Source organism: Somniosus microcephalus, chromosome 26 (assembly GCF_052327205.1).
Source record: "Somniosus microcephalus isolate GS21.2 chromosome 26, FLI_Smic_1.0, whole genome shotgun sequence".
NCBI lineage: Eukaryota > Metazoa > Chordata > Chondrichthyes > Squaliformes > Somniosidae > Somniosus > Somniosus microcephalus.
The window spans coordinates 14,722,963-14,740,026 of NC_141012.1; the positions used below are offsets into that span (position 1 = coordinate 14,722,963).

Genomic DNA, 17,064 nt, shown 5'->3' on the forward strand with positions numbered 1-17,064 from the left:
GCTCTTCTTCGAAACAGTGCCATGGGATATTTCCCGTCCATCTGAGACAGCAGACGGGGGCCTCGATTTAATGTCTCATCTGAAAGACGGCACCTCCGACAGTGCAGCACTCCCTCAGTACTGTAGTGGGAGTGTCAGCCTGGATTATATGCAAGTCTCTGGAGTGGGGTTTGAACCCACAACCTTCTGACTCTATCTGTGTAATCGGTCGATTCTGGCCATTTGATGATTCCGAGTGCCTGAGAATGAGGCATGATGATGTGGGGGTATCAGAAGCTCCTTTGATACTGCTCCTGTGGTGTCAGCGCTGGTCTTGTGACAGAACACCAATATAAATACACCGGAATTTTTTTTAAGGTGGACGGCTGGGAAGACCGGATGGGTGGGTAACAGACCACCTTCATCGTCGCTGGGTCAAAATCCTGGAACTCCCTCCCTAACAGCACTGTGGGAACACCTTCATCACACGGACTGCAGCAGTTCAAGGCGGTGGCTCACCACCACCTTCTCGAGGGCAACTAGGGATGAGCAATAAATGCTGGCCTTGCCAGCGACGCCCACATCCCATGAATGAATTTTTTAAAAACTAGCCTTCACAAATCCAACTATTTTATTTTGGCTTTGCCATTGGTTGCATAAGACCCATAGATCGCAAATCACACAGAATCACACAGAAACCCCACAGTGCAGATAGAGGCCATTTCGGCCCATCGAGCCTGCACCGACACATATCCCACCCGATCCCCGTAACCCCTACACCAACACATATCCCACCCTATAACCCCACATATTTTAATCCCCCTAACACTAAGGGTCAATTTATCATAGCCAATCAACCTAACCTGCACATCTTTGGACTGTGGGAGGAAACCGGAGCACCCGGAGGAAACCCACGCAAACACGGGGAGAATGTGCAAACTCCACACAGACAGTCACCCGAGGCCGGATTCGAACCCAGGTGCCTGGCGCTGTGAGGCAACAGTGCTAACCACTATGCCACTGTGGCAAATGTGCAGGAATAGAATGCCATTGGAACAATGTAAAAGACTCGTCACTGAATCCAGAGCCTTACTCTCACCCTCCCCCACAGCACTGATTATAAATAAAGGCAAAGGGAGTATCTGGGTTTTTTTGTGTGATTTAAAAAAAAATGTTTAATCAAGGCTTGCTGGGAAAACAGAACATCTTGCCCGCAGCCAATACCCCACAGTTCCCTCTACTCTTCCTTCCAGGTAGTAGTCCCTTCAGTTTTCAGTAATGTGCAGGTGTGCAATAGCCACCAAAGTATCAAAGCAATTCCTACAAGATTCTCCAAATCAACATCCCACTTAAACTCCCACAGGGACAACACATCACCCAAAATATTGAGCTTCAAAAGACAAACCCCATTCCCCCATCGTGGAATATGATCCTGGGAAGTTTGTCAAAATGTTTTCTAATGGCTTGAAGCATTAAAATGTCCCACTTGTTACGAGGAAATTGTTACAAGGAAAGTGTCCACGATCAGGACTCACCTGTGATCATTCAGCTGCAGGTAACAGTAGGCTCTTCGACAATACAAGTGATGATTATAAGGGCTGGAAAAGGAGAGAGGGGGAAATGAAGCATTGCAGTTACTGAGAATACATTACAGTGTAACATCCATTATCCACCAGAACAGAGGGGGGGGGGGGGGTGGCCTCCCCGGTAAATAATGGAAATCAGCAGATAATTGAGACCTTAAATTATGACTTGACATGTACAGTACAGCAATACTTGAGAATGGAAAAGTTAGGACTGTTCCCCTGCCAGGTTAAGAGGTGAGCTACTAGAGGTTTTCAAGATGACGAGAGGTTTTGATAGAGTAACCAGGGAAAAAATATTCCCTCTGACGAGTGAGTCAATAACTAGAGGTCATTGATTCAAAATCAGTAGAAAAAGATCTAGAGGGGCAAGCAGGAGAATTTTTTCCACGCAGTTGTCGGATCTGGAACGCTCCACCTGAAAAGGTGGTGGAAGCCGATTCCATAAATAATTTTAAAAGGGAGTTGGACGGGTGCTGGAGGATGAGGAACTTACAGGGTCACGGACAAAAAGCGGGGGAGTGGGACTGAGCACGACTACTCTTTCAAAGAGCCAGCACAGGCACGACGGGCGGAATGGCCTCCTCCTGTGCTGTAAGTTTCTAAGTCTATGAATATAATAGGAGAGGATATACACACAATACAAATAACAATGTCCCTGTGCAGTGAGGGATGAGAAAATTCTGCCGTAAATTCAGGATGATGGACAATGAATGTTCTAATGTAACTCTTATTTCTCTCGATAATGTGCACAGTGACATGAATCAGTCATTCATGAAAGAAAGACTTATGAAATAACACTGAGCGGCCTACGAGTGGCGCTGTCCAGGGAGAGTATAAATACTCGGGCACGGGCCCAGCTTGCGCAGGACATTCTTAACAGGAACTAGTGAAGGACACAACTAGACCTCCATGTTGTAAAACAGTTGATTAAAGCTTTGTTTAACGCTTACACCAAGTGCCTAGTAGTTTTCTTACGTCACACAGTTCTCAATCAAATCTCAGTACAGCCAGTTGAAGTAATTAACCTTTCTTAATATATACCTCCATTGTCTGCCGCTCTGCCCTGCCATATGCAAGAATCACCACCTTTAAATCACTTATACAAACTGAATTGTGACCAATTTGGCAAAAGCCAGTGCAAGACAAGATAGCTCAGCTCTAGGACAAGTGTCCCTGGTAATCGCCGAGTCAGCAGATCACATCCTGGCCGAGTGCCTGCGTGCCGCTATTGGCCTTAGTGGTCCAAATTAGGGAGAGAAAGCAGTGACAAGAAAAAAAATCAGGCAGCGTTCACATTCCTGTTCAGTAGCCAGTGACCCGTTATAAAGTGCAGGCGGGTAGATATCGGCCCAACTGCAATGCACCGCATGTTTGTACAGTCTCTGTTGGTATTCAGTGTCTAGGCTCAGTCATGAAAAAGTGCCATTTGGTGAGCTATCAGAGGACACCCAAGTGCCTGGAATCAGCACCTTCAGGAAAGGAGCAACCTGGGGAACTTAAAAAAAAAATACTCTTCTAGCCCAAGCGACAGTGGTGAACGGTATAACAGAAAACGCTGGAAAAACTCAGCAGGCCAGGCAGCATCCGTGGAGAGAGAAACAGAGTTAACGTTTCAGGTCGAAGACCCTTCGTCAGAACTGCTGAGTTTTTCCAGCGTTTTCTGTTGTTATTTCGGATTTCCAGCATCTGCAGTATTTTGCTATTGTAGTGGTGAACGGTACCTTGTTTCGACTTGGTTTTGTGCCTTTTCCTTTATTTCTCTCTCTCCCACATGGCAGCTGTCTCTCACTCTGCCAGCGCATTTCACACTTCATCTAGAGCCGTCTTTTGTCTCTTTACCTGTCCTATTACCATCTCGTCTCACCTTGAATATCTCTTAATGTCTCTTCACCCCTCCCACAGACCTTCCCTTTTGTTCTTTCATCCCCTCCCCCATTTCCCAGCCCCCAAACTTGCTTCTTAATCTGTTTCATTTCCTGCTTTTTCTCAGTCCTGACGAAAGGTCTTCGACCTGAAACGTTAACTCTGTTTCTCTCTCCACGGATGTTGCCCTGGCCTGCTGAGTTTTTCCAGCATTTTCTGTTGTTATTTCGGATTTCCAGCATCCGCAGTATTTTGCTATCGTACCTTGTTTCGCCTGCCTTGCTGTACGTGAGGATGGCAGCTTTGAATTCACTTATATTCACTTCTTCTTCGCCTTTCCTCTGCAGATGCTCAATCTTCTAAAAAGCAAAACAGACAAGATAACTGTCACGATAAACATTCCAATCTAAACTGTCCCACACCCCTTCGGGCGGATTTTGTGCCTTTTAAATATACGTGGATGGTCCCCGATTGCTCAGTGAGGTAGAAGAGCCAGGCATGGAACTGAACCATACAGACTATAAAAGCCTCAATGCCTGGACTGTGCTGGTAACTGATCTTAACTAAGGTGACAGTGTGGACATTGTAATTGATCTCAATGTCCCAGAGCTACTTTTTTTTTTTTTGAGGGGGGGGGGACGGAAGATGATAAAAGGAGGGGTGAGAATTAACCACAGTTCCTGCTCCTGATCTGGAACTGCACGTGTGTCAATGCCAGGTGAGCAAAGGACTGGATGATTGAGCAGCCCACTGACATCCACTGTCCAGGCACATAGGTGAAAAATGGCCACTTGGATAGGGTTATTGGGAGCAATCTCCTCCTCCGGAACTGTCGCCACCTTCAGGAAAGGAGGAATAAGAGCAGAAAATTGGAAAGGGGAAATATATACTGAATTAAAATGGTGACTGTGGACTGTGGGTACACTTAGACGGTGGATCTCACAGCAATCCACAAAGGAATAAGGTTCCCCTGCAAAGAATAGACCAGAGGCGACATGAGGAAATGTTTTTGTTTTTACACAGCGAGTTGTTGTGATCTGGAATGCGCTGCCTGAAAGGGCGGTGGAAGCAGATTCATTAGTAACTTTCAAAAGGGAAAAAATGTACAGGGCTATGGGGAAAGAGCAGGGGAGTGGGATTAATTGGATAGCTCGACCAAAGAGTCAACACAGGCATGGCAGGCCGAATGGCCTCCTTCTGTGCTGTATCATTCCATGATTCTATGAAAACAAAATGACGAGCACGCAGACAAACATCAGGAAGCTATTCAGCAAAATTCCATTAACACTGACTCACTAGCTGCACTATGCAAACAGACTGTTGAAAGCACACTCAAAGGGTAGGCAGCACTCTGGAACGCTCGTGAACCATAAGAGGTAACTCGATGCTTCTCCTTCAACCTGTTGCTCAGTTTTTCACATAGAGGATTAAAGTCACTAAGTATTGCCTGAAGCTGAAATGTTATTGTCTCACAAAAGTTTTTAAGCATCTGCCAATGAATGATTGTTGTCCTGCCAACAGGCAACCTCGCCCAAGTTGCCCAAAAGACGAGCGATATAAAGAAAAAGAAAGACATGCATTTATATAGCGCCTTTCACGACCACCGGACGTCTCAAAGCACTTTACAGCCAATGAAGTACTTTTGAAGTGGAGTCACTGTTGTAATGTGGGAAACGCGGCAGCCAATTTGCACACAGCAAGCTCCCACAAACAGCAATGTGATAATGACCAGATAATCTGTTTTTTGTTATGTGAGCTGAGGGATAAATACTGCACAGGACACCGGGGATAACTCCCCCTGCTCTTCTTCAAAATAGTGCCTTGGGATCATTTACGTCCACCCGAGAGAGCAGACGGGGCCTCGGTTTAATGTCTCATCCGAAAGACAGCACCTCCGACAGTGCAGCGCTCCCTCAGTACTGCACTGGGAGTGTCAGCCTAGCTTTATGTGCTCAAGTCCCTGGAGTGGGACTTTAACCCGCAACCTTCTGACTCAGGCGAGTGTGCTACCCACGGAGCCACGGCTGACACTGTGGAAGTTCTACACACGGAAAGGATCGACACACTTCCTTAAAAAGGTAGTGGAGGCAAAAGATCAGGAATTGCCATCAGAAAATGTTTGAGGACCTGATGAGTGGGGTGAAAGGGGATTGTAGGGTCATACGAATGGTGACGGACAGGCAAAGACCCTCTGGTCCATCGAGCTGGTCCCACACAATAGCGATTCCTTGTGTATCACAATATAGACTCTCCAGCCCACCCGAAACCATGCAATATATACTCGGGTGGGTCTTTCCGAACCTGGTGACCAGTGCAAGACGGTTAATGTATATATCTGCAATGAGGCATCTATTCCCGAACATGCCGGGACCTCTGAAAGCACGGGCACGTTTGTGCGACTAAACGAAAACAAAAGATACTTACCTGATTATTTGATTCACAATCTCTTTCAAAGTCATTTAGCACAGAATCCCCCTCGGCAGCAAATTTCTTTATATACTCTGCAACTGAACAGAGGAAACAGCAGGATATTACGGCCAGCCAGCAACAAAACACCGTGGCTGTGAATGGAGTACAGGAAACTTTGTGATATCCGACACCGACGGGACCGAGCTGTTGCCGTTCCATCAAAACTGCCGGACAAACCAGCGCTAATGTTGAAGCATATGGAGCTGGCAACAAACACTGTTGCTTAGCAACAGCTTCTAAAACAGTCAGGCGTACCTTGCAAGCGTCTCTGTAGCTTAGCAACAGCTTCAGAGAGACTTTGCAGAGCCTGACTGTTGGGGGGAAAAAAAGCAACGAAAAGAAAAAAAACTAACAAAACGGCTCCTGATTTTTGCCGGTGGATCGAGCATTCCGGACAATTAACCTCCGGATAAACCAAAGTTTCCTGTACCTGGGAGAGAACACCACATTCCCCAAATACTGAGCTGCAAACTGTGGCCATTTCTCCTTCAGCTGTTAAAATAAAAATAAAAAATTGCTGTCCTGCAGCTCAGTTGGTAAATGCACTGATCGGTCATTTGCGCAAGATACTGGACCCACACAGACCAGGGAGACCCCAGTTCAATCTCTGGTTTGTGCTGAGCTAGCTGCTCCCAGGGTGGGCGGAGGTATCGACGTTACACAATTAGCCTCAGCACTCATTTCCCCAGGTCTCCCATCCTTAGCGCTCTCCAGTGGCCCCCTGCTTGGAGAGTGTACGTGTGGGGACGGGTCTGTGCTTAGCTCTGATAAGAACATAAGAAATAAGAGCAGGAGTCGGCCATACAGCCCCTCGAGCCTGCTCCGCCATTCAATAAGATCATGGCTGATCTTCGACCTCAACCACTTTCCCGTCCGATCCCCATATCCCTTGATTTGGTTAGTGCCCAAGAATCTATCGATTTCAGTCTTGAATATACTCAACGGCTGAGCATCCACAGCCCTCTGAGGTACAGAAACAAGAACATATCTCCCATCTAGATCACTCTCCCTCCCTCCAACACCCAGCTTCCCTCAATGGACAGTTCACTCTCCCGCCAACACCCAGCTTCCCTCAATGACATGCTGCATGGTTCAGGGCTCCATGTTTCATCTAGGCTTTGTCTTTATCTTACACTTCAGGAACATAGGAATTGATAGACAAAAGAAAGACCACGGTTTATCTAGTTCGCCTTCTACTGTCTGGTAGCCATGATACAATGATAATGGAGTTTGTTATAAATCGCATCATTCATCAAGAAACTTCTCATGAAATAACACTGGACGGCCAGCTGGTGGCGTTGTCCAAGGAGTATAAATACTTGGGCGTGGGCCCAGCTTTCCAGGGACATTTTGTAAGACAGGAACTAGTGAAGTACAACTAGATCTCCATGTTCTGAAACAAGTTGATTAAAGCCTTGCTTTATACTCAAACCAAGTGCGTAGTGAGTTTTATTACGTCAGAGTTGTTGACTAATCATGGCAATTAATCTCCATCAATGAGTCTACAACAGACCCAAATATGAGGTGAGGAAAACCCCCAGTGGTGGAAAGATTTTGGAACCATAGGTAGAAAGTCACCTGTTGCTCCCAAGCATGCTACAGTCACCGCAAGTCATGTCTCAAATTACTCATATACTGTATCTCAAAATATTGCTCCCCAACAACCCCCAAAAAGGTAAGTTTTGCTGATGTAAACTTATCCTACATTAAGAAAGAAAAATAAAGACTTACATTTCTATAGCGCCTTTCACGACCTCAGGACGTCCCAAAGCGCTTCACAGCCAATTAAGTACTTTTGAAGTGTAGCCACTGTTGTAATGTGGGAAACGCGGCAGCCAATTTACAAACAGCAAGCTCCCACAAACAGCAATGGGATCATGATCGGATAATCTGTTTTTTAGTGATGTTGGTTAAAGGATAAATATTGGCCCAGGACACAGAGGATAACTCCCCTGCTCTTCTTCAAAATTGTGCCATGGGCTCTTTTATGTCCACCTGAGAGCAGGCGGGGGCCTCGGTTTAACGTCTCATCCGAAAGACGGCACCTCCGGAATGCCAGCCTAGATTTTTGTGCTCAAGTCTCTGGAGTGGGACTTGAGCCCACAATCTTGTGACTCAGAGACGAGAGTGCTGCCCACTGATCCACGGCTGAGAGTATAATTAAAGTGAATTGGGGCAAACAACACAAAAGGACCTCTAAAAGCTACACTGTTTTTTTTTTAAAAAGTATGTCATAAGTTGCGGCCTCATTGAGAAGGGAACTTACAGTGTGCCAGCAGTATTGTGAGGGCTGTGTTCCTCTGGAGATCTGTCCAATGAGGGGCTAGGTTGTCAATAGGAATTTGTTTTATTAAAGGCTTTGTAGAGGAGAGGATCTCTTTCAGTTCAGAGTCCTCCTAGAGAGAGAAGACACAAGAAAAAATTGTAAATTCCCCTTTGTTCGGAATAAGCTCTTGCTTCCCTCAAAGGCTCATGTCACCATGGAAACGATGGTGCAATTGGTGCTTGGGCATAGGAAAGGTAAAAACACCCATGATTATTACTCCTTTGTAGCGGTACCACCGAGTGTCCCTTACTTACCGGTCATAATTCCCTTTAACGACAGTTTGCCGGTACAGGGCTTTCCCCCTGTGGGAACGCAGGCGAACGCGATGACGCCTCCCGCTCCCATCGCTGGCCCAGCTCGGCCTCCCGCTCCCGCGACTTCGGCCGCAACGGCCGGCTGCAGTGCCGGGTAAGCACGAGGACGTCACGTCGCAAGTCATGTGACTACCCAAGCGCGGGTAAACGCGATGACGTCATCACGCAATTCACGTGACTGCCCAAGCGCGGGAAAACGCGATGGCGTCATCACGCAATCCACGGGACTGCCTACTCAGTCCTCGTGGCGTCCCCGTTCGGGTAAGACCTGTTCCAAGGCTCTCCTGCATCGATCCTTGTTGTTTTCTGTACTTTGTCAAATCTTTCATTAAAGACCTATTGGATTGTTTCTCCTGAGTTGACCTCAGTGATTTGGTTAGGAATACACCTAATCCTACACCTTAACATATTCCAGCTGAAAGCGAGTCTTGTGTGCGGACAATGGATGAGCAATCCAGCTAGTTTGTGACGGTCCCCACAGTTAAATAGTCTGCCAACTGTAGGTTTTAGACATATTAACATAAAATGGCTGGCATATGTTGACATAAAATGGCTGATATAATATAATATGCACTATGGGAATGTGGAATTAACTTGAGTTAGAAAGACAGGCACTTTACTGAAGACAGGTTGTCAAGACAACACTGGTAAAACATTCCTGTCATCGGCTAACTGAAATATTTAATGAGATGAGGAGGAAGAACAGGTCTGTTATTAACCACAATATAAATTTGAGACAGCTTGAGTAATAGAACCGATTAGAGTATGACGTGTGATGTTTACACTAGTGCTACAATAAATAACATAACTAATAGTAGGCAAGTTAGTTTAGGGATAATGAGAACATTACTGAAGGCAAGCAACTGAAAGCACCAGGGAGTGTGTCCTTTTAATATCACAGATTAAAAAAGAAACAGAAAAGACTTACATTTATGCAGAGGAGATTTATGAAAAGGGATAAGGGACTTTAATTACGTGATGAGACTAGAGAAGCTGGGATTATTCTCCTTAGAGCAGAGAAGGTTAAGGTGAGATTCAATAAGAGGTGTTCAAAATTATAAAGGGTTTTAATAGAGTGGCTAGGGAGAAACTGTTTCCACTGGCAGGAGGGCTGATAACCAGAGGACAAACCCAAGATAATTGGCAAAAGAGCCAGGGGTGAGATTAAGAGTACTTATTTTAAGCAGCGAGTTATGATGATCTGGAATGCACTGCCTGAAAAGGCGGTGGAAGCAGATTCAATAGTAACTTTCAAAAGGGAATTGGATAAATACTTAAAAAGGAAAAATTTGCAGGGCTGTGGGGAAAGAGCAGAGGAGTGGGACTAACTGGAGAGCTCCTTCAAAGAGTTGGCACAGGTACGATGGGCTGAATGGCCTCCCGTGCTGTAATATTCTATGAATGAAGTATTGAATTTGCTGACACTAGACTCTCAAACCTATTAATTAATAAGACATGGGGGGGAAAATTGGGTGAGTAGCGCCACCTGTTAGCGCCTAAAGAGGCAGTCAGTGGCTGTAGCGCCACTGGCTGCGCCTCCCGCGATATTCAGCAGGGGCGCTAATGGTGGCATTAGCCTTTTGCGCTGCGCCACCACCGATGACGTCATCAGTGTGCGCCGCGCCCCAATCGCGATATTTGGTAGCGAACGCCGCTGTAGCGCCGTTCGCTACCCGCGCCCGGTTCACGGGGCCTTGCTGCGCCGGCAGAGGCGCAAGTTAAGGTGGAGGTGCGGGGCGGCCGCTTTTTCAGCGGCCGCCTGCCAGCACCTCCGTCCCCGGCCTCCTGGCCCCCCCCCCCCCCCCCGCGGCATTGCCGGCTGTTTCCCGAGAGCCCGGCACTTCTCCTCGGTGCCGGGCTCTTTTGCCGGCACTCGCGATCGGGGCTCGCGCTGTTGCAGGCCCCTCCCCCTTAACAGTGGGAGGAAGGCCTGCAGTACCGCAGCGTGCCGTGCCGCAGCGTGTGGCGCTGCGAAATTCACTTTCAGTGCCCTAAGAGGGACGCGGAGCGCCTCGAGCCGCACCCCGTCTCCCTCTAGGGGCACTTCAACTGAATTTGCGGCGATCGCTAATGCGGCGATCGTGGCGCAAATTCCAGCACCCAGGCGAACTTTGCGCCGCTTGGGCGCCTCAGGCCAATTTCTAGGCCATGGTGTCTTACAGGGAATCTTAAACTAGTACTCACTGCTGAGGTTCACAGGTGAATAATGACCACTTGTGCAAGGTTCCAGAGGCTGATCACTCCCTGTGGAACATCACCCCAGCAAGGGAATCTAGACGTTCAGGAGGTGAGGTCAAAGGAGAAAATGAAATCACTCACAAAGGAAACTCGAATCAGGATGAGTCGCCCGCAAAGGCTGGACTCATCCTCTTCGTGATCACCACAGAAATGACCGCATCTGCAAACACTTTGGGGTCGATTTTCAGTGTGCCGTGAGGCGGGCTTTTAGGCGTGCGGGGGGCTAAAATCCCAAATTCGGGGGTCCCGACACCATCCCGCCCAAAACCCGCCTCCATATAAGTTTCAAAGGAGGCGGGTACCCGCCCCGCACTGGGACCCACCGACCCGAGGTGGGAAGGGATTAGTGCCAATTAACAGGCAGTTTTTAGCCTAATCCCTATTTTGAAGGTTGTCGTGTGGGATTCCCGACGGCTCCAAACCACGCCAGGTTAGAGCAGGCGGACCGTCGGGTTGAAGGACTTGGAGGGGTCGAGATGTCGGTGTTCAGGTGAGTGATGGGTGCATGAGTGCAAAGGTAAGTGTGTTCAGTGTGTCTAAAGTGTGTAAAGTTTAAATTACCTGTGCTTACCTTAACAGCCTTCCTTCCTCTAGGCTTCGGGAGTCCATCACTCAGCCGGCACAGAAAGCAGAACGGCTGCGATCTGTCAAAAGTGACAGCCTGCAGCTTTCAGTGCCGGTGAGATTTCTAACTGAGTCTGCGTACAAGGACTCAGGTTATGTGTACAACTGTCAGTGTTTGACAGCTTCAAACAGCTGTGAAACGCTGGTATTTCATCTGTCAACACATCTTGACAGATGAAATTTCAGTCTGTGACGTCACCTGTTGCCGGGTGGCCCTTAATTGGCCTGCTGAGCCCGCTGGGCGGGCTCAACAAGGTCAATCAAGTGAAAATCGCATGGATTGGCCGCATCGCGATGGAGGCGGGACTACAACCCAAAAGTTGTAGTCCCGCCTCCTTCCCGACCTCTGAATGAAAATCCAGCCCTTTTAGTTGCGTCCTTCCTCACTTTTCTCCTGGTCGCTGTCAACCGACGGACCAATAGTTCCGTGCACTGACAATGTTCTGGGTGACTGCTCAGTGATCTTTGGGAAAGCCCAACTGCTCTGGAGCCAGAGGCAGCTTCCTCCATCCCGAATCACTGCAAGACGCCCAGAGTCAGGCACGTCCCACACACACACACACACACACACACACACACACACACATACTTGTGCAGCTCCAGCTGGCTGAATGGATAGCTTTCAATTGGTTCCTTTACTGATCTCTCACCTTCGCTTGTTCAAAGTTCTTCAGGAGGGCAGCAACAAACCCGCTATGATTCTGTAATTGAACCGAGAAAGAAAGTGAGACAAAGAACTCCCGACTGCGGACACGCCACGTGCAGGCTACGCACGGTTTTAATTGTGAAATGTTCCTCGTGTACTTTTGGCTTTTAAAGTTTATTGTACAGAATCCTTACTAACACCCCTCCTCCCCCTGCCGGAGCCCCTCAATTAGAGAACAGTCCTGTAATCACTCCAGGGTATCCATCATTCTATCGTCAACAAACTTAAGAATAACTGGGTAGCAGCAACACAGGATTAAGCTCAACAGTGATAACTTCCACAGTTGAATAGCATTCATTATCCAAGACACTGGTCTCTGCCGGTAACCGTGGAACCAGATCACCATGAGCCAGAGCTTTCAGGAGAGGGGAGAAATAATTTGGACAATTTACGACTGTGCAGGCAACAGGAGCCTCCTCTGCTCATCCTAGGCACTCATTATATCATTTTGCAGTTCGACGGCAACAATTTCCTAGTACAGCGGCAACAATTTCCTAGTACAGCGGCAACAATTTCCTAGTAGAGCAAGTCCTGGAACACTGGCAGGAGATCACACATCAGCCCCAGGCTGGCGTTCCAGGAAGTGGTTACCTGCGTAACTGCCATTGCGATTAGATTTCCAAAGCAGGAAGTGCCAACTTACACATTTCTTCTTCATCTCTCCATAAAATGTCCACAGGACTTCCATGGTATGGATCACAGTTAAATCCATAGCTTCATCTTTGCAGTTCCTGCAGGGCCGGGAAGAAAACCAGTTTGATCCAAGTCATAACCAAACATCCCGACTTTATCTGCCACAACAAAAAGGAAAAGTTCCCCGCCCCACCCCACCCCTGCCGAGTCACTCTGATGTTTTCGCACTTTCCCCACCAGTCCCTGCTGTGGGTTCAAGTCCCCACTCCAGAGACTCAAGCACAAAAATCCAGGCTGACGCTCCCAGTGCAGTGCTGAGGGAGTGCCGCACTGTCGGAGGTGCCGTCTTTTGGATGAGACGTTAAACCGAGGCCCCGTCTGCCCTCTCGGGTGGGCGTAAAAGATCCCATGGCCACTATTTCGAAGAAGAGCAGGGGAGTTATCCCCGGTGTCCTGGCCAATATTTATCCCGCAATCAACATCACTAAAATAACAGATTATCTGGTCATTATCACATTGCTGTTTGTGGGAGCTTGCTGTGCGCAAATTGGCTGCCACGATTCCTAAATTACAACAGTGACAACACTTCAAAAGTACTTCATTGGCTGTAAAGCGCTTTGGGGCGTCCTGAGGTTGTGAAAGGCGCTATAGAAATGCAAGTCTTTTATTCTTTTCTTTCAATCATGGGCATTGCTCTGATGTCACCCCGACCTCTTGTCCGCTGTCAATCACTGCATGGATTTCTAGGAGGCGCTTAACATGCTGTGATGTACATTCCAAGCTCCCACAGAATCCAGGTACCATCCCGCTTTTTAAGGCCTCCAAGTTTCACCCCTCTTCTCCTTTCCCGAGTTCACTGACTCCCTCGATCAGTTCCCAGGGCAGCAGTTTGCCTGCTCATTCCTCACTCACATGGTATCATTCAGTGAGTGCTGATGGGCTATTCAACTACGGAAACCAAACCCTAGTGTCTCCTCACCTGGCATCCACACAAGATACACTTCCAGCAGCAAGGGTATCAAGGGGTATGGGAATAGAGTGGGAAAGAGGAAGATCAGCCTTGATCTTATTGAACGGCGGAGCAGGCTCGAGGGGCCGTATGGCCTAGTCCTGCTCCTAATGCTTATGTTCTCAGCAATGGCTGCTACACAGTGACCGGGAGGCAGTGCTGAGAAGATCCATTGAGCTGATCCCTAGTGTCAAACGTCTGAGTAACGAGGAAAGACTGGAGAAACATGGGCTTTTCAGCTTAGGATGGGGACACCCAAGAGGTGATCTTATAGATAAATAAAATAGTTAAGGTTATGGAAAAAGTAAATCCAGATTATTACTTTAAATTAAATTGCGAGAGTAAGACAAAGGGGACAGGTTCAAACTAGTAAACGGTTCTTTTAGGACTGATATCAAGAAATTATTCTTCATACTGAAGAGTGATCAACATGTGGAATAGACTTCCTGGAGGTGAAAACACTGGGATCATTTAAGGAAGAATTAAGATACTGCAAATGAGGACCTTAGGAATAGATGGAACTAAGCATGGGTTGATTAGCCTTCCTCATCTATAATTATGTTGTGATCTTGTCAATAAAAACCCTGGCTGATTCTCTCTGCCCTATCCCTGGGGTACTGTGGCCAGTTGTAGGTCACTGGGGACCTTCCTTGTGTGTATAGATTGGAGACATCGATTATACCCGTGAACCATCAGGGCAGCCATTCAAATGACCCACGTGGAGAACAAAAGAGCTTGCATTTCTATAGCCCCTTCACAACCTCAGGACGTCCCAAAGCGCTTTACAGCCAATTAAGTACTTTTGAAGTGGAGTCACTGTTGTAATGTGGGAAACGCAGCAGCCAATTTGCGCACAGCAAGCTCCCACAAACAGCAACCAGATCATCTGTTTTAGTGATGTTGATTGAGGGACAAATATTGGCCCCAAGATACCGAGGAGAACTCTCCTGCTCTCCTTCGAAATAGTGCAGTGGGATCTTTTACGTCCACCCGAGAGAGTAGACGGTGCCTTGGTTTAACGTCTCATCCGAAAGACGGCACCTCCGACAGCGCGACGCTCCCTCAGCACTGCCCTGGGGAGCGTCAGCCTAGATTTTTGTGCTGGAGTCTCCGGAATGAACTGGAACCCGTGACCTTCTGACTCGGAGGCGAGAGAAATCAGAAAACAAGGGGGCGAGAGAGACAGTTCCCAGCAGAAATAGAGAAAATATTTTTGAAATGAAGTGCTAATGGAAGGTTGTTCGCAGGTATCGCTCGGCAGCTGACAGCAGATCTGCTGCTTGTCATATTGGCAAAAAATATTTCAGAGGGAGGTGTAACCTAACAATGGAGAGAAAATAAGCGACTAATAAAATTACAGGCCTCCCCCTCCCCCCCCAGTGGTGCCATGTGCTGGAGCATTAACCCACGCTGCATGGTGGCAGGGTGCCAATCTGCCCACTTAATTCCTGGCTTGGCAAGCTCCCAAGCCCACAAGGCTGTGAAGAAGAGGGCATTTTCCCCTGAAGGCACAGAAAAAAAGCAAAATGCACACAGGGTGCGAGCACTCTTCGACCAAGGCTCAAGCAGCCAACCGACTCTCAACACCAACAGTAGCCTGGTAATGGGCCAGCTACCCGCATTATGAATGGCACGTGAGATTTAAGGGTGCAAAATGAGCAAGGGAGAGAGCGAGACAACATTTAAAGAGGATGGGATTTTTATTGATGTACAAGGTCCCATGCCACTATTTTGAAGAAGAGCAGGGGAGTCCTTCCCGGTCTCCTGGCCAATATTTAGCCCTCGACCGATATTTTAATGTAGAATAGTGAAGTAAACTAGGCCGATCTCACCCGCAGTGGCAGCTTGGCACCACCACTGGCTTTAGCACCCCTGGGTTTATGGAGGATTCCCACTCCTGGTTGCTTTCTTGTGTACCCCTGCTGGAAACTTCATGCGTATGCATGCCAAGTTCAGGCTGGGCTGTGAAGGCTCCCTCCTGCCCCACAACGTCTGTGCACTTGGGCGAGATACCAGAAGGCCGCCGGCCCACGTACAACTGTGTCAAGCCAAGCCCACTACTGCCCTTACCGAACGTTCTACGCCAAGGCTTCTTCTGCAGAACCTCCCAAACCTGTGACCTCCGCAACCTAGAAGGACAATGGCAACAAGTGCATGGGAACCACCACCAGCTCCAGGTTCCCCTCCAAGGTGCACAAACACCATCCTTACTTGGAAATAAATCGCCGCTGCTGTGTCGTCACTGGGTCAAAATGATGGAACTCCCTCCCTAACAGCACTGTGGGGGTACCTTCACCACACAGACTGCAGCGGTTCAAGAAGGCGGCTCACCACCACCTTCTCAAGGGCAACTGGGGATGGGCAATAAATGCTGGCATTGCCAACGAAGCCCGCAACCCGAGAATGAATAAGAGAAAGGAGAGGGATAGCTGCTTGGGGAAAAAAATGATTTTGGACGAATCTGGATTTTCATTATGTGCAATTTGCATTGTTAGCAATGGGCCAGTAATTCCGGTCCCAACGCGTGAGTATGGACGGTGTACTCACGTGTGGGCCCGTTGGAAGTGCCGGATTCCAGCATGCACAGCGCATGCGCGGGAAACCGGCATTTCCTCTCCATCGAACTAAGGGGTTAAGAGGTCCAACGCGTGCACGCAGGACTCTGCGCGCACGCGTTGAACTTCCTTCGTTTAGACAGGTTTGCGCGTGTGCAAGGGACTGAATTTTTTGGAAATGAAAAAAGGAGGCGTAAGCAGTGGATTCTTGAAGGTAAGTGGTCTAATATTTAAAATTATTACATTTTTTCCACAGCTTCATTGTTTTTAAGGACTTTACAGTAAGGTAAGTTTATTTTTAGACCCGAATTCGTGAAAAAAAAAATTTTCAAAAATTTTATTGTTTTAAATAGTTTTTAAAAGTTATTTATAGTTTATTTAATTATTAGGATGTTTTTTAAAATTTTAATTAAAGTTAAAGTAGTCTTTTGGGCGCCCGTACTTTTCATGAGTTTGACAGTCTTTACTATCAAACTCATGAATGAGTTTCCCCTCCCCTGATTGGCTGCACAGTGCTCACCTGATCCCAGCCGGCACATCGCACTAACTACACCGCTGGATCAGGTAAGCACATCGCGCTGACAGCTGAACCGGGCCAGTGACAGGAAATGCAAGCAGGCCCGGGCTTCAGATGTCGGCGCGCAGGGTGAGTGCAAATCGGGGGCTTGCACCCGCGGCAAGCCCCCGACACCAAGTTCTGGCCCAATATCTAAATTAAATCTCTGATTGGCACAACTGAGTGCAAATTCCAAACTCCTTGCT

The 17,064-nt window shown here is 47.8% G+C and overlaps 1 protein-coding gene across 2 annotated transcripts in view; it reads right to left on the reverse strand.

Annotated features, from left to right (window-relative positions):
* LOC147100313 (E3 ubiquitin-protein ligase DZIP3-like) overlaps positions 1 to 17,064 on the reverse strand; it is an 85,429-nt gene that overhangs the window by 56,304 nt on the left and 12,061 nt on the right. For both annotated transcript variants that reach the window (XM_085967875.1, XM_085967874.1), the window contains exons 4-9: positions 12,749 to 12,836; positions 12,050 to 12,100; positions 8,164 to 8,293; positions 5,853 to 5,935; positions 3,693 to 3,787; positions 1,515 to 1,577 (exon numbers count right to left, since the gene is read on the reverse strand). In XM_085967875.1, the coding sequence (XP_085824001.1) occupies positions 1,515 to 1,577; positions 3,693 to 3,787; positions 5,853 to 5,935; positions 8,164 to 8,293; positions 12,050 to 12,100; positions 12,749 to 12,836 (510 nt within the window). The remainder of the gene's footprint in view (positions 1 to 1,514; positions 1,578 to 3,692; positions 3,788 to 5,852; positions 5,936 to 8,163; positions 8,294 to 12,049; positions 12,101 to 12,748; positions 12,837 to 17,064) is intronic.